The sequence below is a fragment of the Zalophus californianus genome, chromosome 15 (genome assembly GCF_009762305.2).
Source record: "Zalophus californianus isolate mZalCal1 chromosome 15, mZalCal1.pri.v2, whole genome shotgun sequence".
In the NCBI taxonomy this organism is placed as follows: Eukaryota; Metazoa; Chordata; class Mammalia; order Carnivora; family Otariidae; genus Zalophus; species Zalophus californianus.
The window spans coordinates 81343817-81368740 of record NC_045609.1 but is presented as its reverse complement, the minus strand read 5'-3'; the positions used below and the strand labels follow the sequence as shown (position 1 = coordinate 81368740).

At 37.2% G+C, this 24924-nt stretch overlaps 2 protein-coding genes across 4 annotated transcripts in view; both read left to right on the top strand.

Annotated features, from left to right (window-relative positions):
• The first annotated feature begins 953 nt into the window (after positions 1-953).
• Positions 954-22926, top strand: EEF1AKMT2 (EEF1A lysine methyltransferase 2). 3 transcript variants are annotated; one of them, XM_027597231.1, is made up of 7 exons: positions 1043-1114; positions 2139-2204; positions 2592-2710; positions 3266-3384; positions 16344-16451; positions 18726-18942; positions 22526-22926. In XM_027597231.1, the coding sequence occupies exons 4-7, from the start codon at positions 3328-3330 to the stop codon at positions 22618-22620; spliced, it is 477 nt and encodes a 158-aa protein (XP_027453032.1). In that variant the 5' UTR covers positions 1043-1114; positions 2139-2204; positions 2592-2710; positions 3266-3327; the 3' UTR covers positions 22621-22926. The 3 variants fall into 3 exon arrangements, with proteins under 3 accessions (XP_027453030.1, XP_027453031.1, XP_027453032.1); XM_027597229.1 differs by lacking the exon at positions 2592-2710 and having other exon boundaries at positions 954-1114; positions 3266-3380; positions 22526-22876; XM_027597230.1 differs by lacking the exon at positions 2592-2710 and having other exon boundaries at positions 1039-1114.
• The window catches only part of FAM53B (family with sequence similarity 53 member B), a 119799-nt gene continuing 117471 nt past the window's right edge, over positions 22597-24924 (top strand). The window contains exon 1 of the mRNA XM_027597228.2: positions 22597-22713. Within this exon, the coding sequence (XP_027453029.1) occupies positions 22707-22713 (7 nt within the window). The 5' untranslated portion in view covers positions 22597-22706. The remainder of the gene's footprint in view (positions 22714-24924) is intronic.

Here is a 24924-nt window from a genome sequence, read left to right as displayed (position 1 = left end):
CAGCTGAATGACTTTTTTTTAAATGATTTTGTTTGTTTGTTTGTTTATTGAGAGAGAGCGAGAGTGCACGTGCAAGCTGGGGCGGGAGAGCATGGGCGCAGAGAAAGAGCGGTGAGAGAGAATCTCAAGCCAACTGTGAGTTGAGGGTGGACCCCGATGCCTGGCTCCATCTCCTTACCCTGAGCTCATGACCTGAGCTGAAATCAAGTCAGTGGCTTAACAGATTGGGCCACCCCGGCAACCCGACTGCTGAGTAACCTTAAATGTCTAATTGACTTTATTCAATGTTTCACGAATTGGGCAACACCCAGTCTAGCGAGTAGAAGGGAGCTCTGTGGAATTGTACAAAATGGAAGGTTTTTATAGGCAGCAGAAGGGGGGCGGCTAGTATGTTAAGAATGGATTATTTCAACATCTCAAACGAATGTAACATTGTCAACTATACTTCAATAAAATAATAATAATAAGAAGAAGAAGAATGGATTATTTCAGGCACGATCACTTTCCCTTAAGGGAAGGCAGGGAGTCTTATCAGGCAGATTACCTCACTAGTGCCCACCAGAAAAATCCCAGACTGATTGGTTTAAAATTCCATTCCTGGAAGAGGCTCAAACTGCAGTTAAGTTGGATATTAAGTCTTAGGTTTAGCAAAACTGACTCCATTTTGGACCTGTTTCTTTTTCACAGTCCTTACAAACAGCAGTCCCCAAATGTAGTGGCGCTTAGGCGGGCACCTCAGGAAGGGGGTGCATCTGACTCTGGCGTTGGTGGGCAGAGAGGGAGGCGAGGAGCCCTCGGTCACCCACGCCTGTTTGCGAATCTCCACTCAGGACCAAAGACGAGCTAAGGAAGTGGAGGCCAGGACTAGTAGAGAGGGTGGCCTCCCGCCGCCTAGAGGCGCCCACCCACGAGTCCGCTCTGCCCGTGCCTCGTCTCTATGGTGGCCCCAACGGCCCTCCGGGGCGCGGAGCGGGATGAACTCGGGCGCCGGCGGTAGCGGCGGCGGCGGCGGCCGCGGCGGTGACGGGGGCGGCACTGGGCCCGCGGAGCGGTGCCGAAGGGGCAGTCCCGGAGAGGATGGCTTCGCCCCGTCGGCGCTGGGGACCCGAGAGCAGTGAGTGTGGCATCGGGCAGGGAGCGTGAGCAGCACGCCCCGGGCTGGGCCCCGGGGAGGGTACAGGAAGGGGGAAAGGGCCCCGGAAGATGGGGACGACCTTGGGGGCGTGACGCGAGGAAGCACTGATGGGCTGGAATCCCGAGGGGCCACCCTGGGGGCGGCTAAGAGGCATTTCAGGGAGTCGACGTGTAAAGGGCTCGTGAGGTGCGGAATGGGCTCAAGCTCTTGGGGAGGCCTTGTGGGGGTCGAACCAGAGGGGCAGGCTTGGGGAAAGGGCGAGGGGGTGGGGCCGACGTAGGGTTGGTGGGCAAGGGATGGGGTAGGGACGTGGGAGCTGCAAGGGGTGGGAGTAAAGGATGACCTGAGGAGCGAGCGAGGAGAAAGTGACCTGACCTTAAATCGCTGTTCAGTAATCATGAACGAATTAATAGGTGGGTGAACGAATGACAGGGAATAGGTAAGGACGAGAGGTGAGTTGGAGGACAGAGAGGGAGCAGCGATTCTAGAGAGGTGAAGTAGGAAGAGAAGGCACATGATGGGGAGGGGAAACTATACTTACCAGGAGTAAATCCTAAACTTAGAATTTAACCTTTAGGCAAAGCTTGTGTTTGGTGAGTTCCCTTCTGAGGAACCACTGTATTGGTAGGAAATCTTTGTGTCTGCACGTTTTAGACTGAAATGTGCTATAATGACACTATGCCTGTACAGTGAAAGTTTTGGACTTTGGGATTTAGGGATCCTTGGACACATACTTGCTTGTATGTTTTTTTTAAGCTAAAATATATAGTATTTTTATGTGTCAGGTATTGTACTTAGTGCTTTACATGTGTAAACTTATTCTTATCTGTGTCTTTCATTCTTTTAACGTAAAGATGTTAAGAGATTGATCTACGTGCACTTACTGAAAATACTGATAATGTTTTAAACTCTGCCCTAAAAACCTACAATGTATTAGAAACATATTTAAGTCGTAATTCAGTTTGATTCAAGAATCTTGCTTTGCATTTGATTATTTATATAGTTGGGATGCTGTCTATGAGAGAGAGCTGCAAACTTTTCAAGAATATGGAGATACAGGAGAAATCTGGTGAGTTAGAAAAATAGTGGAATTATGATTCAGAAGGGTGAGTGAGAGTGTGTGTGTGTGTGTGTGTGTGTGTGTGTGTGTCTGTCTGTCTTTTAAGTGCTTACCCCCAAAGAAAGACAACCTGAAAGTCTTGGGAACCTTGGACTGATTCTGGCTTTAGTGGGTAGATTTAAAGAATCTCTCTCTTCTCTCTCTTTTAATGGTCCAGACTTAAATTTGATGAGAATACAGGTATCCCCTGCTTTTTAAAATCCACATTATGCCTCTTGGCTTTTATGAACGACTTAACAGTAGTACCTGTTCTTGCTAACTAAAAGAAATCCGAAGACTTTCACTTGTACAAAGAAAGGTGAAAAGCAAAAATAGCGTTCACTGTTTGTTTTTCAGGGAGCCATTAGGGAGGCAGCGCACACCCCTAGCAGCAAGAGTGGTGCTCCCAAGCTCCTTCCCTGGGGAACTACACTCAGCATCCCAGCATAAGGCTGCCATAGCTTTGAACAATGTCTGTGAGCGTCTGTGCTTTATCTTGATTTATTTTGTGCCTCTGTTAGCAAGATGTGTCTTGCGGTATCAGGCGTAAGAGAGGTTATTTTTGGGGCCTGGGAATGCTCAGAAAATTTCACCACATGAATTACTGGTCATTGCTTCTTCGCTTTGTGCCATTTTGCCTTAGGAAAGATTTCACAGCAATGCTCTGCTTGCAGTTAGTGGGGGAAACCTGTATTAGGAAGTTGCTGTCATCCTGTGATCGTCCTTTTTCAATAAGCAATAAAATTTTGAGCCATCAACATATACAAGTGTTAATGCTGATGTAGTGAAACATTAATAAGTAACATTGACCTTAGATAAGTTTCTATTCTATAAAGGTTCTGTTCTATTCTTGGGGGCATTCTCTCCTAAATAATAGTACAGGTGAAGCTTAAGCAGTGACAGATGCTACTTCTTACTTTCAAAAAAGGCTTAATTGAGCATATTGAATAAGCTGCTTAAATGGAATATAGTTGTAGTCTTTGCTCTATATTCCTCTGGTATTTGATTAACGGATTCTCTGTTTCTAATAGGTTTGGAGAAGAGAGTATGAATCGGCTAATAAGGTGGATGCAAAAACGCAAGATTCCATTGGATGCTTCAGTGCTTGATATTGGAACTGGAAATGGTGTTTTCTTGGTTGAACTTGTTGGTACTTTTAGTATTCATGTATTAAAGCCAAATTTTGAAATGAAATTTAAAAAAAATCTTGGAAATGAGGATACTAACCATGTTAATCTAAAGTAGAAGAGCAAAAAAAAAAAAAAAAAGTAGTAGAGCAATTGTACCACTTACTTTGAGAAGTCACGTAGTCCAAAAGGGAGGCTGCATGGATTGTGAGGGAGCATTAAATGAGAAGCCAGGGGATCTGAATCCTAGTCTTGGCCCTTTGGGCCACTTAATTCCTTTGGGTGTAGTGTAGGTTCTTTCCTAAAGCTTTCGACAAGGTGATCTTAATTGGTTTCTTTAGCTTAAAACTCTGGAAATGTGTGTGTATGAAAGAAAGATGACCTTTTTACACTTCTGGTAGGACATGAATACTTTACCTTAGGTGAGCGTATGGTTTGAAGAGAGTATTTTGTCTATGGAACTGAGTTTTGGCACAGGTTCTACTAACTAAACCATCACTGTTGTGTATCTGTTGTGTGCTCATTGCTGTGGCATGTACGTACTATGGAGAAAATGAAACACTTAGGCTTCCTCCTAGAAGGCTTTACTGCTTAATATATAAGGATATATATATAATGGTGAAATTTATTGAGTGGCTTCCATGTGCCAAGCGGAAAATATAGACCTTGTGCTTGAATTGTTCTAATATAATAGAGGATGGACAGACATATAAACAGTTAACACTGTAGGTTGATATGTGCAATAATAGATCACTGAGTATAGAAAAGAGAGCCATTAACTTTGGACAACAGAGATAGGAAGGGTCTTGGAGGAGCTAATATCCAAGTTGGGTGGAAATTGCAGGGGCAGGGTGTGGTGAGTGTGGGTGGGGTGTAAAGAGGGAGAGAATTTCAAACAGTGGAGGCAATATTTAAAGGTTTGGGGGGGTGCTGGCTTAGTTGGTGGAGTGTGTGACCCTTGATCTCGGAGTTGTGAGTTCAAGCCCCACGTTGAGTGTGGAGATTGCTAGAAAAAAAAAAAAAAAGACGTGAAGGTTTGAAGCAGCATAGCACATACTGGGCCTGTAGATAATTTGGTTAAGTTAGAATATAAAGTGTATATGTGGGATGGACAGAGGTGAGGATTAAGTTAAAGGTAGGAGCTATATCATATGCCATGCCTAACAGGTTAGATTTTACTTTTAGGCAATGGGAAGCCATTAAAATGTTTTAAGCAGTGGAGTGTGATTAGAAAAATTTGTGGTAAATGTTTTTGAAGCTTAAGGTACAGCATACATATGTTAAAGTGCACAAATCGAAAGCATGTGGCTCAGTGAATTTTCACAAAGTGAACACACCTGTGGTCACCTATGAACTGTCACCCTGGTCAAGAAGTAAAAAATATTACAGACTCTAGAAACTCCCCTGAACTCCCTACCAGTCCTTTCTAAATTACTCTCTCCTTCCTTTCTAAAGGTAACCACTAACGGCAAGGAGTTTTAACATTAGAGATTAATTTGCCTGTTTTTGAATGTATAAATGGAGGACTCCAGTATGTATTCTTTCTAGTGTGTTCTCCACTTTCTGTGAGATTCACTCAAGTTGTTGTGTGTAGTAGTAACACATTCATTTTCATTGCTGTATAAGATTTAATTATACTCAGCTTTATTCATTCTCTTGTTTACCTGTAGATTCTTTTGGACTTTAGTAGTTTCTTTGTAGAGGCTAATGATTTATCCTTTGAGACTAATAGTTTAAGTAGATTCTTTCAGATTTTTTTACATATACAGTTGAGTCTTGAACAACACGGGTTTGAACTATGCAGGCCCACTTGTGGAATTTTTTTCAATAAATATATAGTACTGTAAATGTATTTTCCTTGTGATTTTCTTAATATTTTCCTTTCTCTTACTTTATTGTAAGAATACGATATATGATACACATAACATACAAAATACATGTTAATCGACTGTTATGTTATCAGTAAGGTTTCCAGTCCACAATAGGCTATGGGGTGCCTGGGTAGGTCAGTCGGTTAGGCGTCTAACGCTTGATTTTGGCTTAGGTCATGATTTCAGGGTTGTGAGATTGAGCACCATGTTGTGCTCCATACTGAGCATGGAGCCTGCTTAAGATTCTTCCTCTCCCTCTGCCACTTCCTCCCGCTCACGAGGGTGCTCTCTCCCTCTTGCTCTAAAAAAAAAAACAACAGAACAAAACCAACCCCCCACCCCAAAATCCCAATAGACTATTAGCAAAGTTATGTGGGAATCAAAAGTTAAATGCAAATTTTTGACTGCAAGGGGTGTCAGCACTCCTAACCCCTGTGTTGTTCAATGGTTAACTGTATAATTATGTAGACTGTGAATAATGGCAGTTTTCTTTCTTCCTTTCCAATCCTTTATAACTTTTCTCCTCTTATTACACTGTCTAGGACTTCTAGTAGAATGTTGAAAAGAAGTGGTAACAGAAGATATCCTTGTCTTTTTTCCCCTTTCCAGAGATTACTTTGAAAGTTTCACTGTTAGGTATGATCTTAGCTTGTAAATTTGTTTTGTAGATCACTCGGTATCAGACTAAAGTTTCTTTCTATTCCTCCTTTGCTGAAAGCAAGTGCGTTGTTTCTTATAAATCTTGTTATTTATCAAACATTTTTCCTGTTACTGAGATAATCATATGAATTTTCTTTTTTAGCCTGTTCGTGTCGATGAATTACATTGATCATTTTCAAATGTTAATTGCATTTCTGGAATGAATTCCAACTTAAATACATCATTGGATTCAGTTTGTTAATATTTTGTTTAGGATTTTTGCAACTCTGTCCATGAGAAAGATTGTCTCAGTAATTTAACTTTTTTGTAGTGTTCTTGTCGAGTTTTAGTATCAGGTTATGCTGGCATCATTAAATAAGAATGTATTTTTTGAAAGAGTTAATAATGATTAGTGTTTCTTTCTTAAATGTTTGGTAGAATTCACTGGTGAAGCCACCTACATGTTGAGTCTTTTAAGGGAGGTTACTTTCTTTTTTAATGTGTACTTATTAAATGGAGTATGATTTACATATAACAAATGGTCATTAAGGATATAGCTTTTACAAAATGAACACCTTTGTGTGACTCACCGAACTGATCAAGAAATCAAACATTGTTAGCATCATAGAAGAAGCCCCTTTGTACGCTCCCCTCACCCCCATTTCCCTTCTACAGTTATCCACTATTCTGATGTCTGTCATCATATGGGAGGCTGTTTTCTGGTGTTAGCTGTACTGGTTTCTCACTGTGGTTTTATTTATTTATTTGTCAGAATGAGAGAGCACAAGCAGGGGGAGTGGCAGGTAGAGGGAGAAGCAGACTCCCCGCTGAGCAAGGAGCCCGATGTGGGGTTCAGTCCCACAACCCTAAGATCATGACCTGAGCTGAAGGCAGATGCTTAACCACCTGAGCCGCGCAGGCTCCCAGATCTATGATTATTTTGGAGTTAATTTTTCTGTAAGGTATGAGATAACTGGTTGAGGTTCTTTTTTTTTTGGGCATATGAATGTTGAATTGTTTCCACCATATTTTGAAAAGATTATTCTTTGTTCATTACATTGAGTTTTACCTGTTTTCTTTTTTTTAGTAAGTTTTTTTTTTAAGATTTTATTTATTTTTGTGAGAGAGAGAGAAAAAGAGAGTGCGAGCTCGTGAGCATGAGTGGTGGGGAGGAGCACGGGGAGAAGCAGACTCCCCGCTGAGCAGGGAGCCTGATGTGGGACTCCATCCCAGGACCCTGGGATCATGACCTGAGCCAAAGGCAGACGCTTAACTGACTGAATCACCCAGTCGCCCTACCTGTTTTTGATATGATATAAATGATATTATGGTTATGCATGTTATTTCTTTTTGATCTTCTGCTGAACATGGATTTGTGAAGTTCCTCTTTTCAGAGATTGCTTTCAGTATTTCACTGTTAGGTGAAGCAGTAGGTTGCTCCATTTCAGTGTGATAGAGTATTATACTATATGAAAATACTACAGTTTAATTATGCAGTCATTCTTTCATTTATGCGTTTGTTCTCCCGTTGATGGACATTTGGGCTGTTTCCAGTACTGGATTATTACCAATACTGCCAAACAATTTTCCAAAATGGTGGTACTAGTTTATACTCCTTTTGGCAGTGTGTGAGAAGTCCATCCTTGCCAACACCTCGTCTTGTGAGTTTATACAATTTCAGTGATTGTGGTAGGTGGGTAGTGGTATCTCATGGTTTTATTATTTCCTGATGACTAAAAATATTTTCATATGCATTTTGGCTATTTGGCTATTCTTTTTTGTGAAGTGCCTGTCCAAGTTTTTGCCTATGTTAAAATTGGGTTGCCTGTGTTTTTCTTACTGATTTGTAGGAATTCTTTATATATTTTGGGTATGTGACCTTTGTATCACAAATACTTTATGCATGACTTGCCTTTTCACTTTTATAATAGCATCTTTTGATGAATAAAAGTTCTTTAATTTTATAAAGCTTAATATATCATTTAAAAAATTGTTGGTGCTTTTGAATATTCTATATTAAACCTTGCCTGCCCAGAGTTACAAAGATATTTCCCTTTGTGCTCTTCTAGAAGCTGTTTTGTTTTCTTCACATTTAGATTCTGATGAATTGTTGTGAATGTTGTGAGGTGAAGTTTGAGGTTTATTTTTTCCCTTAAGACTGTCCACTTAACCCAGCACCATATGTCGAAATGTCCATTGTTTCCCCTACTGCACATCTGTCATGAGCCAAGTAGTGGTGTGTGCTTGGGTCTGTGTCTGGATCCTCTGTTCTATTCCTTTGGGTCTGTTTGCTTATCGTTATGCCAGTATCTTGCTGTCCTGATTACTGCGGCTTTATGTCTTCATATTCTGTTTTTTTTTTTTATTTTTTAAAGATTTTATTTATTTATTAGAGAGAGAACGAGCACAAGCAGGGGGAGGAGCAGAGGGAGAGGGAGAAGCAGGCTCCCCGCCGAACAGGGAGCCTGATGCAGTGCTTGATTCCCGGACCCTGGGATCATGACCTGAGCCGAAGGCAGACGCTTAATGACTGAGCCACCCAGGTGCCCCTTCATATTCTGTTGATGTAAATTCTCCAACATTGGTCTCTTTTCCATTGTTGCCTTGGCTGTTGTTAGTTAGCTTTTCCCATATTTATATAAATTTTAGAATAATCTTACCTCTTTTCAGGAAAAAAGATACCCTGGCATTTTGATTAGGAATTTACAGATTAATTCAGGGAGGATGCATATTTATAAAATTTATCTATTTTAAGATTTTATTTATTTATTTGACAGAGACAGCAAGAGAGGGAACACAAGCAGGGGCAGTGGAGGAGGGAGAAGCAGACTCCCCGCTGAGCAGGGAGCCCGATGTGGGCTCGATCCCAGGACCCTGGGATCATGACCTGAGCCAAAGGCAGATGCTTAACGACTGAGCCACCCAGGTGCCCCTTACTTAAGTTTTAGACTCATCACTTTTCAGGGAAAAAAATCCTAGGATTTTGATTTGGATTGCCTTGAATTTGGGGAGGATGTAGGTCTTTACAATATTGAGTCTCTGAATCCATGAACGTGATAATGTTCCTCCATTTATTTAGTTCTTTATATTCTTTCAGTAATATTTTGTAGTTTTCTCTGTAGAGATCTTATTTATCTTTTCTTAGATTGGTCTCTAGATGTTTGTTGTTGTTGCAGTAGTTACTGTTATGCTTTTAAAATTTTATTTTCTAGGGGTGTCTGGGTGACTCGGTTAAGTGTCTGACTCTTGCTTTCTGCTTAGGTCATGATCTTGGAGTCGTGGGATTGGACTCAGCACTCAGCGTGATGTCTGCTGGGGATTATCTCCCTCCTCTTCTGCCCCCCCCCCTTCCCCAGCTTGTACTCTCCCTAAATGAATAAATAAGTTTTTTTCTAAAGATTTTATTTATTTGACAGAGAGAGCACAAGCAGGGGGGCAACAGACAGAAGGAGAAGCAGTTCCCCCCACCCCATCCCCCTGCTGAGCAGGGAGCCTGATGTGGGGCTCCGTCCCAGGACACTGGGATCATGACCTGAGCCAAAGGCAGACGCTTAACCAACTGAGTCACCCAGGCACCCCTAAATAAATAAAATCTTAAAAAAATATTATTTTTTAATAGTTCATTGCTAGTAAATAGAAGTACAACAGATTTCTCTATTAATCTTGTATCCAGTAATTCAGATATTAATTCTAATAGTTTATTTATAGATTCTTTTGGGTTTATAATGTAATGTCATGTAGTTTTATTTCTTCAATTTCAGCTTTGGTGTCTTGTTTATTGAAATGCTGTGTACTCTCGAATACAGTGTTGAATAGAAATTATGAAGGCGGATAGCCTTGTAACACTGCCTAGTATAAGAGGAAAGCTACTATTTCACCATTACATATGATGTTAGTTACAGGTTTTTATAGTCTTTATCAGATTGAGGGTGTTCCTTTATATTCCTAGTGTAAGTTTTTAATCACGAATGGGTGTTGATTAGCAGCTTTCTTTGATAGTCATTGAGATGATTAGATGATTTTTCTTCTTGATTTTATTAATGTTGAATTGATTGTTTTTGGGATAGGGTGTCTTTATTTTTTTTAATTGACATTTTTATTAAAACAATTTTAGGGATTATTATTATTATTTTTTTAAGTAAGCTCTGCACCCATTGTGGGGCTTGAACTCTCGATCTGGAGATCAAGAGTTGCATGCTCTACTGACTGAGCCAGCCAGGTGCCCCTGATTGTTCACTGTTAAACTTCCATTCCTGAAGAAAACCAAGTTTGATTGCTGTGTATTATCCTTTTCATATATTATTGGATTTCATTTGGTAGTATTTATTTTGTTTATGATTTATATAGTTTCATGAGAGAGATTAGCCAGTAATATTCCTTACCTGAAATTTTCATGTAAGGTTTTTGTATCAAGGTTATGCTGGCCTCAGAGCAAGATGGGAAATCTCTCTCCTTTTGTTCTTTGGGAGAATTTGTAATTGGCTTTGTTTCTTTCTTAAATGTTCAGAAGAATTCTTGATGACATCCTCTGGAATGTGGAGGTTTTTTTTGGTAGGGTTTGAGTCAGTATTGTGTTTTTCAAGAAATTTATCAGTCTTTCTAAATGTTAAAATTTTATTAGCATCAAGTTATTCATAATTTGCTCTTAAATTTAAAAAAATTACATATTGTAAAATTGACTTTTTTGCATAGAGTTCTATGGATTTTAATACATGTACAAATTGATGTAATCACCTTTATAGTCAGGATACAGAATAGTTGCATCCTATGTAACCATACCTTTTTCCCCTGGTAGCCACTGATCTGTTCTCCATCACTAGTTTTGTGTTTTTGAGAATGTCCTATAAAATGGAATCATGCAGTATTATAATCTTTTGAGATTGCCTACTTTTGCTCAACATAATGCTTTTGAGATTCATCCACATTTTTGTGTGTATCAGTAGTCATTCCTTTTTATTTCTGAAACATACCTGATGTATGGATATATTGCATGCAGTTTGTTTATCGACTTGTTGAAGGGCATATGAGTTGTTGCTAGTTTTTGGCAATTGTGAATAAGCTGCTGTAAACATTTGTGTAAACATTTTGGTGTGAACATGTTTAATTTCTCTAATGTAAATATATGTTTAATTTTATTAGAAACTGCCACGCCATTTTTCTGCCTTGTTGTACTATTTTGCATTCACATTTCACATACATGAACAATGTATGATAGTTCCAGTTGGTCTGTATCTTTGCTGACACTTGGAATTGTCCATATTTGCTCTTTTAACCATTCTAATATGTGTATAGTGGCATCTAATGATGGTTTTTGTTTGTAGTTCTCTGATGGCTGATTATGTTGAACATGTTTTCATGTACTTACTCGCTATCTTTATATCTTGTTTGGTCAAATTTCTGTTCAAGTCTTTTGCTCATTTTCGGATTGAATTGTTTGTTTTCTTACTGTCGAATTTTGTGAGTTCTTTGTATATTCTGAATACAAGTCTTCTCTGAAACATGATTGTAAATGTTTTCTAGCTTCTCTTTAGTCTAGCTTTTCTCTTTTTAATTCTCTTAAGAGATGAAAAGTAAAAGTTTAAAATTTTGATAAAGTTCCAGTTTATTGAGTTATTTATTTATATTTTTTCTTTTAAGATCTCTACATGGGGCTCGAATGCACGACTTGCTTGCTCCAACTGAGCCAGCCAGGCACCCCTAATTTTCTTTTTAAATGTATCGTGTTTTTGGTGTCCTGTCTAATAAGTCTTTGCCTAATCTACTTTTTCTCCTTTCTTTTTCCCCTAGAAATTTTTATAGTTTTAATTTTTTATGATGATTCTTTTTGAATTAATTTTTGTATAAGATATGAGGTTCAAGTCATTTTTTTTGCATATAGATGTCCCTTTGTTTTATTTAAAAAAATTTTTTTAAGATTTTATTTATTAGAGAGAGAGAGAGTGCACACAAGATGGAGGAGGGTCAGAGGGAGAAGCAGACTCTCTGCTGAGAGGGGAGCTCAATGTGGGGCTTGATCCTTGGACTCTGGGATCATGAACTGAGCCGAATGCAGATGCTTAACTGACTGAGCCACCCAGGAGCCCCAATGTCCCTTTGTTTTAATACCATATGTTAAAAAGACTGCCCTTCCTTCATTGAACTTTCACTTTTGCCAAAAATCAGTTGGCCATATTTTTGTGTATCTATTTCTGGACTCTGTTTCATTGATGTGTCTATCCCTTTGTAACTCCACATTGCTTTGATTAATTGTAGCTTTTTAGTAAACCTTAAAAGTTGAATAGTGTGATTCTGCCAATTTTATACTTTTTTCAAATGTTGTTTTGTCTATTCCAATTCTGTTGCCTTTCCAAATAAATTTGGAAATCAATTTGTATTTATCTACAAAAGAATCCATGCTGAAAATTTGGTTGGAATTGAACTAAATGTGTAATTTGAGGAGAATTGACATCTTTACTATCTAGAGTCTTCCAGTCCATGAACGTGGTATGTCTCTTCATTTATTTAGGTCTTCCTTGATTTCTTTCATCTGCATTTTTCTTTTTCAGCATATAGATCTTATACATATTTTTATACTTGTATCAATATATATTTTTGGAGTATTTTAAATGGTATTGCTTTTTGAAATTTGGTTTCCAATTGTTTATTGCTAGGAATATGGTTGATTTTTCTGTATTGACCTTGTACTCTGTAACCTTGCATTTATTAGTTCTAGGAGTTTTTTGGTGGGTTTTCTGGTATTTTCTATGTAGGCCATCATTGTTTATTTATAGAAGCAGTTTTAGTCCTTCCTTTTTAATTTGTATGCCTTTTATTTCTTTTTCTTGCCTAATTACACTAGGTATGGCTTCCAATACAATGTTAACTAGGAGTGGTAACAGCAGGACATTCCTGCTTTGTTCCAGTCTTAGTTTTCCAATCTACGTGTGCATTTCACCATTAAGGATGTGTTGGCTTTAAAAAAAGGGGGGGGGGGTGTTAGCTGTAGGATGTTTTTTTGGATGTCCTTTATCATGTTAACGAGATTCTTTTTTATTTCTAGAATAGATGTTGAATTTTGTTGACTTTCTTATAGTCCTGTTAAGGGTATTTATTTCATTTGAGTGAGTTTGCAATTTTTTTTTTTTCAAAGATTTTATTTACTCACCCGAGACACAGAGATAGAGAGAGAGAGAGAGAGAGAGAGAGAGAGAGAGCATGAGCGGGGGGAGAGGCAGAGGGAGAGGGAGAAACAGGCTCCCCACTGAGCCAGGAGCCCGACGTGGGGCTCCATCCCAGGAAGCTGGGATCATGACCTGAGCCAAAGGCAGATACCCAACCATCTGAGCCACCCAGGTGCCCCGAGTTTGCAATTTTTGAGGTATTGGTCCAGTAAAATATAAACAGAATTAGACACTATGACCAGATGGGGTTTATTCTGAGAATGTCGTGCCAGTTCATTATATGAAAATCATATAACCTATCATATTAACAGTCTAAAAAAGAAAAACCTCATGATTATACTCATTGATGGGAAAAAACTTTTTTTATATCACTCTTCTTTCTTTTGAGAGTCTGGAAATAGCAAAGTTAGAACTTTTCATATTGTTCCACAGGTCTTTGAGGCTCTGTTCATTTTTTTCCCCCATTTTTCTGTGTTGATCAGATTTGATATGTCTTCAAGTTCACGGACTTTTTTTCCTTTTATTTCTATTCTGCTATTGAGTCTTCATGTTGCAGTTGATTGATAGTCTCTTAAGGCTTTTTTTTCTCCCTTCAGCTTTTCCTTACTTTGTGATATTTTTGTTGTAAAATTTAGTTTATTAGTCCCAAATGATTTTCCACAGTGTGGATTTTCTAATTGTACTTCTATCATTTAAAATGTTTTCTGCGCCCTGTATTTTCTGTAGGTTGGAAGTTAGATCTAGAATAAGGTTCAGTAAACTACAGTTTGAGGGTCAAATCTGGCCTTGCTCTGTTTTTAAAAATATTGATTGAAATGTCACCACACTCATTCATATACATATTGTCTGTACCTGCATATGTGCTCTGGTGGTAGAGCTGAGTAGTTGTGGCAGAGACTGTGTGGCTGGGAAAGCCTAAAATACTTATGCCCTGTTCCTTTATTTATTTATTTATTTATTTATTTATTTATTAATTATGAGTAAAGTGATAGAAATTTATTAAGCAGGGATACAGAAAAAAAACCTCTCGGGAGTGAGAGGGGTCCCAACAGGGTTGCCCTGCCCTGTTCCTTTAAAGTAAAATTTTGATAATCTCTGATTCAGGCTTTTACAAATTCAGTTTGCTTTTTTTTTTTAAATGAACTTAATAGATAGTCATTTATATTTGTCTCTGTGGCACATAATGTTTTATTGTCTGTATTTTTGTGATGTTAATAGTCATTGCTTATATTTAGTGCTTTTTAAATGATTCACCTGCGTTTTTGATGGTTTTTTTTTTTTTTTTTTTTTGCTGGGCACATAATTTTAGATTGCTGTTTTTCCTTCACTCTTTTCTGGCTTCCATTCTTTATGACTTATTGTCAGCTCTCAGTCTAATTGTTAGTCTTTGAAGGTAATCTGTTTTTCCTGTGTATCTCCCTATCCTCCACTCCGTGGATGCTTTTGAGGTTTTCCTGTTTCTGGTTTTTATCAGATACACTATACTGGTTTTCTTTTGTTTTTCTTTTTCAGTCTTCTTTAGGTTTATATTGCTTCTTCAATCTGTGGCTTGGGGTCCTTAGTTGGTGTTAGAAAATTCTCACCCATATGCCATTTTCTCTTCTGCCTTGTTCTCATTTCTTCTCCTAAGATTCCTGTTATATATTTTTTAGATCTTAAACTCCATTACATTTTTTTAATGTTCTTTCCTGTTTTTAATTGTCTATGCCTTTTGTTCTATGCCTAATAGTATTTTCTTTTGACCTTTCTTCCAATTCACTAATTTTGTTTCTGTGTTTAATCTGCTGTCAAGCCCACCCTTGAATCTGTTTAATTACTGCTTTTTTCATTTCTGTTCTTCGTTTGGTTCTTTGTTACAGTTCTCATTTCTCAGAATTCTCCACGAACTGTCATTTATTTCAGTTGTTTTAAAATTGGTTTCTGATCATTATTTTATTTGGGTTTCCTGTGGTCTTTTCTAATGTCAGTTCTTCCCCCTTGTTTTCTGGTCATTTGTTGTTTCCTTGAATGTCTGCTTATTTTTTACTGAGTGCCAGAAACCAAATGTGAAAAATATTCAGATAGTTTGAGGTTTTGAATGATTGTTCTAGAAACCTAAAACATCTATATGTGATTTTTTTTTTTTAAGTTCTGTTGTAAGAATAAATAGGAATAAATAGGAATAGGAGAAGAGGGAACTGGTAAGAGTCAATTAATAGGATTATCCTGGCTTCCTGATAGAGAAGGACTTTAGAGAAACTGGGAGAAAATGAAGATCTCAAAGAGTATGGAGTGAGACACCTAAAAGAGCTGGAGGTTGGCATCAAAGTGGGGATGTTAGACCTTGAGATTAAAATAAAAATAATCAAAGGGAACAAAATGCTGTGGAATATAATCGATGTGTTACTAGAATTTAGAATCACTTAGTGAAAAGTCAAGGGAATCTTAATGGGAAGGTGTAGGTGTAGGCGTAGGTTAAGTTTTGAAGGAAATAAATTGAGTAAATAGTGAAGAGCAGGAAGAGAATTTCAGGCTACACTGTAATTTTCAACTGCTTTTCTTCTTCAAATTTCCTTTGAAATTACCTTTAGCCTAATTGTTCTAAAAATGTTTGTTATAGTGTTACGGGTTGGAGGTGAGGATCAAAAACCATCATACTTTTGCCACAGGTTCCACACACTCTGGGTGGGTTCATATGGCTTGTAAGTAGCCAGAACTATAGCTTTAGGCTCAAAACTCATAATGTCCTATGCGCCTTAATTCTTTGGAGATGTTAATACCTGCCCAACCTATCTCACATAGTTTTTTGTGAGCATTTCAAAAACAAAATTACTGTACAAATGTAATGTGGTTAATAATCACATGGCTGGTGGAAAATTATGATTTGTAATTACACTGAAGGAAAATTTTTCAATAACTTACTACATATGCATTTCATTTACTCATATAACTTAATTGTGCTAAGTAAAATTTGTGACAGATTTATGTGTGAATTAGAGCATGTCAACATCAGAAGTTAATGTTACATTTTTCTGCTTGAGGGCAAAAATATTATACATACATTCTCATTATCTTTGAGAGTGAATTTTCTCTTGAAATAGAAATCAAATACTACAAAAGCAAATGAATTGTCACTTGATATAAATTTGAACTCTCGGTTTCTATTTAGATTCTGCAATAAAATTTAAACTGTAGATTATTGGATAGTAGTCACTCGATCTATTAAATAAATAAAACAGTCCCAGTGCTAAAGGAATGTTATAATTCATAAGCAAAGCAGTATGTTAAAACCTTATTTTAAACTAAAGTATAAAATTGTTTCTCTGTCTCTAGGCAAAATTTGGTTTCTCTAATATTACTGGGATTGATTACTCTTCTTCTGCAATACAGCTTTCGGGAAGTATTATAGAGAAAGAGGGTTTATCTAACATTAAGTTGAAGGTAACTATTATATTACTGTTAATTTTTTTATGGTAAAAGTTATGAAGTTTAAGCATTTCTAAAGTATATTTGCTAACAATATCTTTTGAACTTATAAATTAAGGATTAATTATAATCCCAAATTGAAACATTTTTAAGTAACTTAAAATTTTCAGTCTAGTCAGCGTGGGGAAGCTATTTTCTCCTCTTCCTTGTGTACAAATGTGTTCATTCTCTCATGTTTGCGAACACTCACAAATACTAGCTAATAACTTTGGATTAACTAGGGCAAAAAGTTCTAAATATGTAAAGTGATGTAGTACCACCAAAGATTACTTAGTTTACTTTTGTGTCCTATGATCCATAAGGAGATGATGACTCTTGGATTTGTATATCTAGCCCAGACTTGTCTGAGCTCTAGTACGATTTAAAAACTGCATATTTTACAGTTCTGCCTGGAGAGCGATAGTCTCTCATTTAGTCTGAAAGGAAACTCTTTAGTTTCTCTATAAACCTGCCTCACCATAGTCTTTCCCATTTCTATTACTGATATCACCATTCACCTCTTGTACTAACCTAAAACCCAAGGAGTCATCCTTGATTCTTCTCTTTTCTTTAAGTCCTATGCCTCATTCTGTTGGTTTTATTTTTAGTGTATCAGGCGTGTGATCATTCCTTGCTGTTTCCACTGTGCCCTCCTAAGTCCAAGCTGCCATCATTTCTTGCCTCCCATGGCTGCAGTGGCCTTACTTGGCCTCTTCATTTCTCCTCTTGCCACCCACTGTTTGTTACCACAGGGCAAGCAGAGTGATCACTGCCTTGCTCGCAAGCCTCCAAGGGCTTCCCCGTGGCATTGAGAATGGAATCTGAGTGCCCACCCCACCTTAGAGAGCCCCTCGTTTCTCACCTGTTTCCCTCTCTATCACCAGTATTCCAGTCACACTGGGTTGCTTTCTGCTCCGGAAACATGTCTGGCCTGTCCTTTTCCAGTTTTTATATCTGCTGCTCTCTGTCTAGAATATTCTTGCCCCAGATCTGAGCTTGTTTGGATCATTCTTGTCCGATCTGTGCTCAAATATCACCTCCTCGACCTTTCCTGACCTTTTCCAAAACATTTCTCTTCCCAGTCACTCACTGTCTTTATTATTCTGTTTTTACTGTCTTCATAGCACATCATCTAAAATTATTTGTTTAGCTTATTTATTTGTTGTCTCTCCCTTTAGAAAATATAAGATATATTCTCATACAGGGACACTTTCTTTTTTGTTTACTCTTATAGTCTCAGTGACTGAAAAGTCCCTGCATATAATAGATATTCATGACATACTTGTTGAATAAATGAGTACTTTGATACAGGCATTTCAGATAGGAACTTCTCTAAACTTAGCTCTTAAGAATGGTAGTCATCCTTTGTTTCAGGTATAATGAATACTTTGGTGTGAGAGAAGAGGGGAAAAAACCCATGTTCTAATGTAAATAAACATAAAAATCCACATTTTTAAATCAAAGGGTTTTAGGTAATATACTATGGTTACTGTATTAAGTTTGTATGAATAATCATGAGCTAATTGCTTAATTTTTCAAAGTAGTTTTTCAGAATTAAGTACATTGGCAAAGTATTAAATGAAATTGAGGCAGATCACTGTTTCAGATGCTTGTAATGTATTAATAGGTTATTGAAAATGAATGATATGCTGATGTATGACTTCCACACCCTAAAGTGCATGATATTTATAAAGTTAAGTAACTGCAGTTTAAATAGTCCTTTGATTTCTTAAGCTTTATGCCATTCATTTTATCCGTTAGTTGCTTTGTAAGCTGCTGAGTCAGGGCTGAGGGACTTCTGATTTGTAGTCACACAACTGGTAATCATATCAGTTAAAAATCATCTTATTTCTAATGACTTTTTTGAGTTCTGCATAATTTTTGTCATCTTTAAGAACATGTCAGATATTCTACTTTTTGACAGAAATAACTTTTTCATAAGCCAGGCTTGCAGGCTCCATTACGTGCTGGTGTTATTAGGCAGTACACCTGGCTTTGATTTGTTTCCAAATTTGTAGAGATTTGGAATGTCCAGGAAACACTGTCAGTCTCTCCCACTAATCTTAGCTTGAATGATCTTGGAATGAAGCACGTAAAAGTTAGCTATAAAGTTGAAAATATGTTTATTATATGTAAAATGCCATCATAATTAATTGGTCTTTTTATCCATCATCTTTTACAGATTGTCACTTAAATTCAGGAGAGATTGTGTGTTAATTGTTCTCATAAAGACATTGATTTTTAATATAGGTAGAAGACTTTTTGAATCTTTCCACAAAGCTGTCTGGATTTCATCTTTGTATTGACAAAGGGACTTTTGATGCCATAAGCCTTAATCCTGACAATGCGATTGAGAAGAGGAAGCAGTATGTGAAGTCCCTCTCTGGGGCGTTGAACGTGAAAGGCTTTTTTCTAATAACCTCATGTAATTGGACCAAGGAAGAGTTGCTAGATGAATTCAGTGAAGGTAAATGGCTATATGTTGTTAATGTGTGCTTACCTCAGGTTTCATATACTTAAATTTTTTTTTTTCCCCCTTGGCATTAGTGTTTTACTGTTCCATTTGTGGGAATTGCCTGCTTTTCCTCTCTTTTAACTATATATGCAAAGGACAAAGAAATAATAGCCAGAGATCCAGAGTCCTTTCTAAAATTTTCCAAGAAATCCTGGCAGCTAGGTACTAATATTTATGAGCCTATAAAAAAGTTAAGTTCTTCATTTAAGCTATGTAATCTCTTATTTAGAGACTCAGAAAGCACGTGCTCTGACTTTAGTGTACTGATATACTTGTGATCAGTAATGATAGTATTCAGTAATATGCAAATGGAAGTAGTATTTTAAAAAATCTTACATGAGAGTTTTTGTTTTTTTTGTTTTTTACATGAGAGTTTTAATTCTATAGATGTTTTTTGGGTCTTGCAAATGGTCATTTAGGTATTTAGGATTTATTTTCTTTTCAGAGTATATAGAACAATTATTCTTAACATTGCACAGAAACAAAAAGTAGGGACTTTGTAGTTGAAATCGTCCCTATTAATTCTTGAGGAAATATCTACCTTTTTTCAAGGTTTTGGTGCCAAGACAGGATCCTTTCTGGCCCCGTTAGGAAAGTATACTTAGTGCTGTATCTACTATGTGGAGATCTTGTAAGAATTGAGAATCTGTAATCTATACACAAATATTTTGAGTTCTTTGGCAGACTGTTCCTTGCATGTTTTAAGGAATATTTTACCTGCCAGTTTGTTCATGCAGTGCACAGGCATTTCTGGGAAAGTACCTTGAGAATCCAGGACTAGTATTTGCTTGTTTTTTTCACAGACTCTTTTTTAGATTAGCATGAAGTTTTTTTTTAAAGAAATGGGAGGAATTTTTAGGATGGAGTATTGATAAATGATAAGGTCTAAATTTTTGTTAAATTTTGAACCTCAGTTGCCACAAGCTGATGGGAAATGAATTTATAACTATATTGCATGCACTTTATCTTAGTTTCTTTTCTCTTTGGTAATAAGGGAATAGGCAGTAGGAGGGAGAACACTTCACACATGTCCTTTTGTGTGTATTCAGTGACTTTTCGGCAGGTTATATAATGTAAAACTTGAAGTATTTGAGGCTTGAAATGTGAGCTTGTGGTTTCATTACTATTGCCTCTGGAAAACAAGAATTACATGTGATTTATTGTCTTGTATTTCATGCCATTAATTTTACTATCTTCCATGTTAAATTTGTTTCCTTTAGAACTGTTGAGGCCCTGTATCCATAGTCTTTCCTTCTTCCTGAAGCTTGACAGTTTTAATAAATGCTCGAAGTTAACACTGTGTAGGGCAAGTTTCTTTCCCAGTTTTTAAATACAGGTGTTCTCTTTTACCCTTGGAACCACCAGACAAAAACATATTTGTCTGTCTTTGATAATGAGGAACAGACTTTAGCCTGGTAAAGAGTGCTTAAAATTGTGTCTGTGTCTGAGAACTACTTTAAGTTATGTTCAGTTTTAGAGCTTAATACAGAATTTAAGCGAAATGTTACAACAGGAAATGTTAAATACATACAATTGAAGACATTCTTTAGGCATGTGTCTCTGAGAATATGGTGTTTGGAGTTGGATATAGAACACTAACAGAATACATGCATCACTGCCCGGGGGCTTGTCAGTGGCTTCTCACGATTGGCTTCCATGGTCCCTTTGGTGTAGGGTGAAGCTTGCTTCACTGGTCTTTTAAGGTTTTTTGCTTCTTTCCTTATTCGAAACATAAAACTGTTGAAATAAATCTTGCATTTTTCCTTTATAGCACTATTTATATAAACATTTTATATTGTCATTTGCCAGATTACTTGAATCATTTGCCAGATAATGGGATGTTCTAATTTGATGTCCAAGGAATTTAAACTTTCTTAAAACTAAAAACTACCACATTAAAGAAATGGGAGGAATTTTTAGGATGAATTAAAAACAACTCCAGAAAACCTATTTTACTGCGGAAATAATCCAGGTTCATTATGAAAAAGATTGAAAAATGTCAATAACCCCAACAAAGATAATTTATTACTTATCACTGGAATACAACCATTTTTAAAATTTTGGTGTATTATTTATTAAAATATAAGCACTTAATTCTGTAGGGTTGGTCCAAGGAGTTAAAAGATTAGCCCTGGAAAATTCACACAGACAGTTCATTTTCTCTTGAACATTTTTATTAAGTATTTTAAGCATGTGTAAAAATTTCAGAAAACAGGGTTTGTACCCACGTACCCACCACAGTGGCTCCATTTTCCAGCATTAAGATACATCATGTTATTTAAAAGGCCTGTCCCTCTTTGGAAAAGTTTTATGATCAGTTTTAATGAGCATTTTAATTTATAGCTATTTGTTAAGATTTGGTGAAGTTTGATTAAGAATATGAATTAGAATGCACAATGAAACAGTATAAAAGACCGGTTGATACAGTAATATATATTCTTTTATATTTTTTCTTTTTATAAGAGTTATTTCAGCTGAAGCCCAAGGCATGGAAGCGTAGAGAATGCAGACACCCCCACCTCCCAGGGAAAAAAATCTACCCTTCAAACTAATAGTCCCATCACTGAGGGAAAACCATGGTTAACTTCCCAGCCTTGCTTGTCTTAGTTTTTAAAAACAAAATAATAAAATGTTAACTTTCCATTTTATTTTATAGTTCAGGAAAATGTCGTGTTTTCTTATTTTGATCTTTACAAAATCACTGCGAGGTAGGTAGGGGCGTTGGTAGGTGTAACCTCCTTGCATAGAACCTGAGGGTCCTGGCGGCATATCTTTCACCTAGTAAGTGGTAGAGCTGGAACTTGAACCCAGGACTCTTGAATCCACATTAATTTTTAAATCACGCGGTGCTGCTTTGAAAGTTACTACTTCCTTTTCTTCCCAGATCCTTCGTTAGTTCAGTCTGGGTCTTGATCTTTGCTTACAAACTCTTTTTTGTTGTGGTAAAATACATATAAGGTAAGATTTACCACTTAACCATTTTAAAACGTACCGTTCTGTGACATTTAGTACGTTCCCATTGTTGTGCAGCTGCGGCCACCATCCACCATCCATCTCCAGAACTTTTTCATCTTCTACAAATTCATTTTTATTTCCACATTGTTTGACCCTTCTGCATAAAAGTACTTTTATATGTGTGATGTGGATCGAGTTACTACATATAAAGCCCTCAGAACAGTGCCTGATTCCTGGTAAAATCTCAGTGCATGATGGCTGCTACCTGCAAGTGAGGTGGTGCAGCAGGCTGAGGGAGATGCAGAGTGTGAGGGATCACAGACAGAGAGTGGGGGAAAGAGGGATGGAAGGAAAGCCTCTTTTCTGCAATTTGATTTTGGGCTTGTCTGTTCCTTTTTAATTTAAAGTGTTAGTGGGTATGCACACTCTGTGCACACACAGTAGATCTGAAAAATTATCAAGTGAAATTCAGTCACAGCTTAATAGTTTTATAAAAGGTTTGCAAGTACATTGTTCGTACAAATTTCCCTTAACTGTGGGATTCAGTCCCTATTAAAAGTATTTTAATCTTGTCTAACAGGATTTGAACTTTTCGAAGAGCTGCCAACACCCACGTTCAGCTTTGGAGGCAGATCTGGAAACAGTGTAACAGCATTGGTTTTCCAGAAAACGTGAGACTTTTCACTGGACAAATTCAGTTAGCTTTGTTAAGAAGCTCCACATCAAAGTTAACCTGACACAGAAAATGCAAGTGCAAATAAATGCTTAGTAAGTACACAGGATGCACATGTTGAGTAGATATAATGGGTCGGTAAGAATATGAACGTGTGAGCGGTTGAGTTTTAGAGACCAACCAAGAATCATTTTAAAGTTTTCTTTTGTATTTGAAATGTAAATATTTTTCTCTTGGATTAAAAAAATTTTCCTGTAACTGCTGAACAGTCAGAAACTTTAAAGCAGTAAATGAATTTATAGAAAGCATGTATTCTTGGTTTTTGTGCTTTGGTAAAGTTGAATGGAATATAGCTGCTCGTTAAGATTTGACGAAACTACTCCAGGGCCAGAATAATAAACACAAACTTTCTTAGTGTTTTATTAGACTGTCTATGAAACATAGTAAGTATAATATTTTGGGTTGAATGGTGGTTATTTAAAAAAAAAAATTAATACCGGAGGAAAATCCCTTAGTTTTCATGTGTATAATTAAACAAAATCAGATAAATGTATGAGTTGATCAAGAAGTATTTTTTGAGCTTGTATTTTGCTGCTGATGGCCTTTATACACTGTGAAGGATAAACAGGAAGTAGGAAAGACAAGTAAGAGATCCTGTTGTCTGCTAGCACTGTGTTAAGTTACATTATGATAATTAAGTCACTGAATTCTCCAAATATCTTCTCAAGGTATGTATTAACTTATTCCTGTTTCTACATATCAAAGGGCTAGTATTGGGGCACCTGACTGGCTCAGTTGGTAGGGCATGTGACTTGATCTCGGGGTTGTGAGTTCGAGCCTCACATTGGACAGAAAGATTACTTAAAAATAAGATCTTTATTTATTTGTCAGAGAGAGAGAACACAAGCAGGGGGAGCGGCAGGTAGAGCTAAGCAGGGAGTCTGATTCGGGGCTCGATCCCAGGACCCCGGGATCATGACCTGAGCCGAAGGCAGACGCTTAACCAACTAAGCCACCCAGGCGTCCCGAAATAAAATCTTAAAAAAAAAAAAAAAAAAAAAAAAGGCTAGAAAGGCTAGTAGAGGATGGAGCCAGGATTCTTTGGGTCTGACTAAAACCAGTTCTCTTCCCCTAGCATATTCTGCTTCCCAGGTGCTAAGTCTCTGCCTTATTGATACTTAAAGTTCAGTAGGGGAACCGGGACTGGTCCAGAGAAATTGAGTAGTTGAATTTTCAAGAGCTCTGCGGCTTCTGGTTAGTGACAGTGTTGGTCTGTGGACTGTGAGTTAGCAGGTCATCCTTCACTACTTTTCTCCATCTCCCTTTTGTCTTAACAGACTTGCCTAATTGAGAACTGAATAGTGTCATTCTTTTGTGAAAGGGTGGTGTAGGTTATATGTATATATAAGCCTTCAGAGACATGGGGACAAAGATGTTTTAGTTAGGGCTAATTAGGAAGAGAAACAGTTTATTTATTAATGTTTTTGAAGACATGTTAATATATGCCATTTTTCTATTTGGGCTAGTATTTTCATATTGGAGCCACAATACAAATTTTAAAGTGATACAATTTTTGATGATTTTCAGCTTTTTGGGTCTTTTGGGTTTTTGGTTGATAAATGTTAACCTAGTAATGAGTAAGTCTAGCATTACAATCCTTTTTCTTTTTTTTGTATGTCTGAGTGGGGGCAGGGGGTGGGGGGAGAAGAGGGATTTGATTTAAATCAACATTATTCAACCATTAAGATTACTACCTGCCTTGCACAAGATAACTGAAGACATTTACATTAGCTTTCAACACAAATAACATTGTTTGAAAAGCTTTAATTTTTAACATGTAAAGAGTGAGAAGTTACTTCAAAATATATGTGATTTAAACCTACAGAAAAATTGTGTTGATTTTACAAACTAGGCAAAGGATCTTAAACCACAGAAAAATAGTTTATAATTTATTGAGGAGATCTGGTCTTTGTTGTTTTCTCATGTTACTGTTCCTTGATATCAAATATGATAGTAGTGTGGAAGTACTTTTTTTTAGAATTTTGAGTTGTTACATATGCTATTTTAAAGCACCACTCTAACAGAATGGATTTTCTGTGCCACCAGACTGAGGCGTTGGGTTTGATTCACTGATAGCTTGGGAGTGTGCCTTTGTTGAAAAGCTCTGCAAGTCACCCTCGTGGCGGGGTATGTATGTTCCATTTGCAAAGATGGAGGATTTGGGGGAATCGTGGAGCTGTTGCTCAGGTCAGGAGAAGGGATTTGTCATCTCTCCTTATCAGTTAATCCTGCTGGAAGCCGGCCTC

What these genes read in the sequence shown, in the direction of transcription:
- EEF1AKMT2 (XM_027597229.1), top strand. Translation starts at nt 975, where the DNA reads ATGAACTCGGGCGCCGGCGGTAGCGGCGGCGGCGGCGGCCGCGGCGGT. An exon ending in GCGCTGGGGACCCGAGAGCA is followed by an intron (nt 1,115 to 2,138) that starts GTGAGTGTGGCA and finishes TTATTTATATAG; the next exon opens with TTGGGATGCTGTCTATGAGA. An exon ending in TATCTAACATTAAGTTGAAG is followed by an intron (nt 16,452 to 18,725) that starts GTAACTATTATA and finishes TTTTTAATATAG; the next exon opens with GTAGAAGACTTTTTGAATCT.